Genomic DNA, 4,329 nt, shown 5'->3' with positions numbered 1-4,329 from the left:
TTTAAACCCTTCCCAGACTCTTGCAATAGTCTACATAATGTTTCTAAACTGTAAACGCTCTAAAAGCACAGCATGTCACGATGTCTGCCACCTGCCAGTGCTCTCGGCCATGCCCACTTCTCCGCTGCAGAGCGGCTATCATGACACGCTGCAGGAGGGAGCTTCTCCCTGCCCCTGTGTGGCTCATCCATCAATCAGCCATTTGTGTGTCATGTCCAATCTTATTCTGAAAAACTGTGAAAAAGTGAGTCTGTGAAAAATGAACCGCGCAGTAGTGAGGGACTATTGTATAATTATGTAGTTTTCCCTTTAAGATTTCTAAGTTTTCTCCCTGAAATTATTAGTACTGTTTTTGTTTATTTCATCGTCCGTCCTCCACAATAATAAAACAGTCCATGCTCAGATCCTTCAGTTATGTGAGACTAATTCTGTCCATAAATCAGTGATTTGATTTGACCAGTGAGTGTGGAGGACGCCACCTTTCATACTTTGACAAACAATTTTACAATCCCTTAAAGGGTGAGTCAGTTACTGAACTATTAATAAAAATTACCACCAAATAAAATCGGTTTAATTCTCATGTAAACATTTGTGTGTTAAAACAATCACATGATCAGAAACATAAAAATAACTCAAGTTTTTCCTAAAAGTCATTTAGTATGCAGAAAAGTTTTGACTCACTTTACATTCTTCACAGAAACAAAAGTATTTTTTGTTTTACTGCTGAACACAAATATAATCGACTTGTAAAGTTTTGCAGAACGCAGCTAACACATCACTGAATCCATCTGTAAGATATTTGTTGTTAACATAAACCACATTATTTTCTGCGTATTGATCCTGTTGTAATAAGACAGCTAACCTTATATTTGAATCTCTTTCTGATTAGTTTTAAAAACATTCAAATGAAACTTGAAGCAGATTTTACAGCTCGGTGGGAAAACAAAGTGCCAACAAGTGTAAATATAGGATGTGAAAACATTTTCTGTATTTCTAGCAGCATATTTAGTGATTGTGCACATCGGACAGCAAGCGTGAAAGGAAACAGTGATGAAGTAAGTTTAGTCAGCAGCACTGAGCTGGTCCTCCATCATCACAGATCACCGTGCGACACTAAGATCGTTCACTGATCCAGCGTCATGTTCAGGTCTTGATCTCCAGGATGGAGGGGTTGTGGTCAAGAATGGCCAGAATTATTTTGTCCATATACTGCCTCAGACGCAGGTTGATCTCCTCCTGCTCTTTCATAGCATCCACCAGCTAAAAAACAGACAGAGAAAGAAAATTCTCTTGAGAAGCAGTTTAAAAATCCATACCCTATCTTTTCAGGTCACTGGTGCCCATATCCACCAGTCACACCCTGGACAGGTCTCCAGTCCATCACAGGGACACATAGAGTCAAACAAGAAAAACAACCATAGCCATCGCAACAATTATATGTGAAGGGGACGTGTCCCCCTCACATTAAAAAAATACGAACTTGGACCCCCCCCCCCCCCACACACACACACACACACATTTACCATTAGTTCACTCAGCGCTGTTGGTATTTCTTCGTGAACAAATCCATAATAATAATAAGAGAAAACTTAAACCACTAAAAGTCCACTCCAGGTTTTCCTGGTTACCTACAACAACTCACCAAACTGCATGCAGTGTCTCCCCGAAGTCACTTGATGGGGCTGGGGAGACGCTTCTGTGTTGCGCGCTAGCTTAGCGCTACGTTAGTGCTGGCAGTTGTTGACCGGGAGGGGTGGGGAGGGTGTGTGTGTGAGAGAAGGGGAGTGCTACAGTGGTGTAGTCTACATATTGTAGTGATATACCACGGTAAAGTTAGTTTTACGTTGGACACCGTTGAAGCCACAGAGCACAAATGTGCAACGTCCAACGTAAAAATAACTTTACTGCAGTCAGTCCATATACTGTGCTTAGAAACCAAAGTACACTGGTTAGTACAATGTAGTTGTCAATGTATTTTGATTTTTAAGCATACTGAACAATTCCAAATTTCTCCGATGCTTATATTTAAATAAATGTACAACAAACTGTGTACAACAGTTGGCTTTGTATTAAAAACATGTTATAGAATTTATAAAACATTATCAAAGAAAACATGTTCAAGTATTATGTAGTAAATACAGAAGTATTAATTATACAATAATTTGCTGGATAAGCAAATGTAATAAACAAGCGCTGCATACTGATAGATTGTTACAGAAACATTTAACTGTTGTTTAACATATCAAGGACACGTGTCTAATGATATGTCATGTATCATTGGTCACTTTTAAATGGGTATACTGAAATTCTTAAGCTTTTCTAGTGGGTATACTCCGTATACCCGCTTATCACGTAGACTACACCACTGGAGCGCTACGTCTACGTAGCATCTTAGTTAGCGCATTTGTATTACGCGCTGCTAGCTTAGTGTGCCTTGTTAGTGCCAGCAGTTGTCGACTGGAAGGAGGGGGTGTAAGGATGTTTGAGAGAAGAGGAGTGTGCTCTAGTCACACAAGGAGAGCTGTTGGTCAGGCTACATGTTGTTGCTCTCTAAAATAGTTATTGAATCGTGTTTACTTATGGAGGTAAATGTAGATGTTTAACAACCTGTCAAAATACACCAGAATGAAGGAAATGGAATCTACTTTATTCAAAATTCCTCACATTAAAAATTTATGACACCAATGCAAACAACCATTCACTCTCTCACTCTCACCCAGAGACAATATAGAGTTACCAATCAGCGTAACATGCATGTTTTTGGTCTGTGGGAGGAAAATGGAGTACCCGGAGAAAATCAACGCAGCACGGAGAGAACATGCAAACTCCACACAGAAGGGAACCAAACCAGGAAGCAAACCTGTGACCTTCTTGCTGTCATGTGACATCTCTAACTACCTCAGTAAATAAAAACAGATCATTTTGTGCATCCAGCACTGCACCAAGACTAACCTCGTCTCTGGAGGCGTTGTCGATCTCAGCAGCGAGGCACTGAGCTTTGCTGTGGCAGGAAAACAAGTTCTTGGCCTCGTACAAACTCAGACTGAGAATCTGAGCGTTCAGGTCGTCATTCTGGTCCCGCAGCTTAAAGTTCTCCTGTAGAAGCAACAGGAAACATGCGTGAGCACAGCGTGTCATGGATGGATGGAAAAGATGAATAAAGGTTGAACAGTTTGTGTAAACGCTCTCCACTTCTTCATTAATGTTTTGGAGAAATGACGATAATAAGAGCTGTGTGTGTCTGACTCAGTCTTTTGTAGAATGTTTTCACTGAAGGCAAATGTAGCACAAATCTGATTCCTTTGCCTCTTTGAGCCCGTCAGGTTTTTTCACGAGTCTAAACATGACAAACCCGAGTGCTTTCTAATCCGACCCAGGTCTGTCATTTGTGACTCAGATCCATATCTGATGCTTTTCAAGTGACTGCAGTCTGAACTGTCCTGTCACATTTCATGCAACTCTTACATCAGTGAGGTGGGGGTGGGGGGGGACGGACGATCCAAGTATTAATAATGATGACAACAACCTCATGCAGTTTAAATCTTGGAACTCGTCTTCAGCTACAGAACAAAGTCAACCATTTCTGGTGTTTCCAGATTTCTCTAAATGTTCCTGTATAGATGAGTGTTTTTATTTCCCAGACTGTGTTCTTAGCTCCTTTATCTTGTCTTGTGTTTGGGTGGTCCACGTCGACCGTGCCTATCAATATCTGGGGTGTCCACTGAATACAAAATAAAAAATAAAAATACTGCTCTTTCACATCCGAGTGGCTGCTTGGTGAGAAAGTCTGAGAGTAAAACGAGGCATGGACTCAAAGTTTGAAACAACAAACAGCAGCCTGTCACTTTGCTCTGGAAACCCAAACAGATGGAAACAATTTAGCAGCTTTGTCTTCGTTTGTCTGTCTTCATCCTAATCCTGATCCATTAAACATGGATCGCTGAAAAAAAATAAAGAACCAAGATGAAAAGATGAATAAAAAATGAGTTGCCTTTGTAAAATATTTAGCCAAGTTACAAATGTTTTCATTGTATGTTTTGTATTTACTGTATGTGGACGTTCTCGCCACCTAGTGGTGGAACGGGACTTAATTTAACTACATTTTTGTTGGAATGATCTGGACAGAGGGGCTTTTTTTTTTAAGAACAAAATAAATTAGTTTAAAAATTATCTGTAGTAGAGTAGATGGAGCCTAAAGGCTCCTCAAACTCATTAATAAGAGCAGCTCAGAGGTGTAACAGCAGTGGGTTTACTTCAAACTTCTGATGTTTCACAACAGAAACATCCATCCATCCATCCATCCATCCATCCATCCATCCATCCATCCAT

The 4,329-nt window shown here is 40.3% G+C and overlaps 1 protein-coding gene across 1 annotated transcript in view; it reads right to left on the bottom strand.

Annotated features, from left to right (window-relative positions):
* Nucleotides 1-1,143: 1,143 nt before the first annotated feature.
* Nucleotides 1,144-4,329, bottom strand: part of rab11fip4a (RAB11 family interacting protein 4 (class II) a) — a 190,036-nt gene continuing 186,850 nt past the window's right edge. Inside the window, exons 14-15 of the mRNA XM_037688793.1 lie at nt 2,953-3,096; nt 1,144-1,260 (exon numbers count right to left, since the gene is read on the bottom strand). Coding sequence (XP_037544721.1) covers nt 1,144-1,260; nt 2,953-3,096 — 261 coding nt within the window. The remainder of the gene's footprint in view (nt 1,261-2,952; nt 3,097-4,329) is intronic.

The sequence above is a fragment of the Nematolebias whitei genome, chromosome 15 (genome assembly GCF_014905685.2).
Source record: "Nematolebias whitei isolate Nwh7 chromosome 15, NemWhi1, whole genome shotgun sequence".
In the NCBI taxonomy this organism is placed as follows: domain Eukaryota; kingdom Metazoa; phylum Chordata; class Actinopteri; order Cyprinodontiformes; family Rivulidae; genus Nematolebias; species Nematolebias whitei.
The sequence above is the reverse complement of the archived record's forward strand: the minus strand, read 5'-3'. Positions and strand labels throughout refer to the sequence as shown.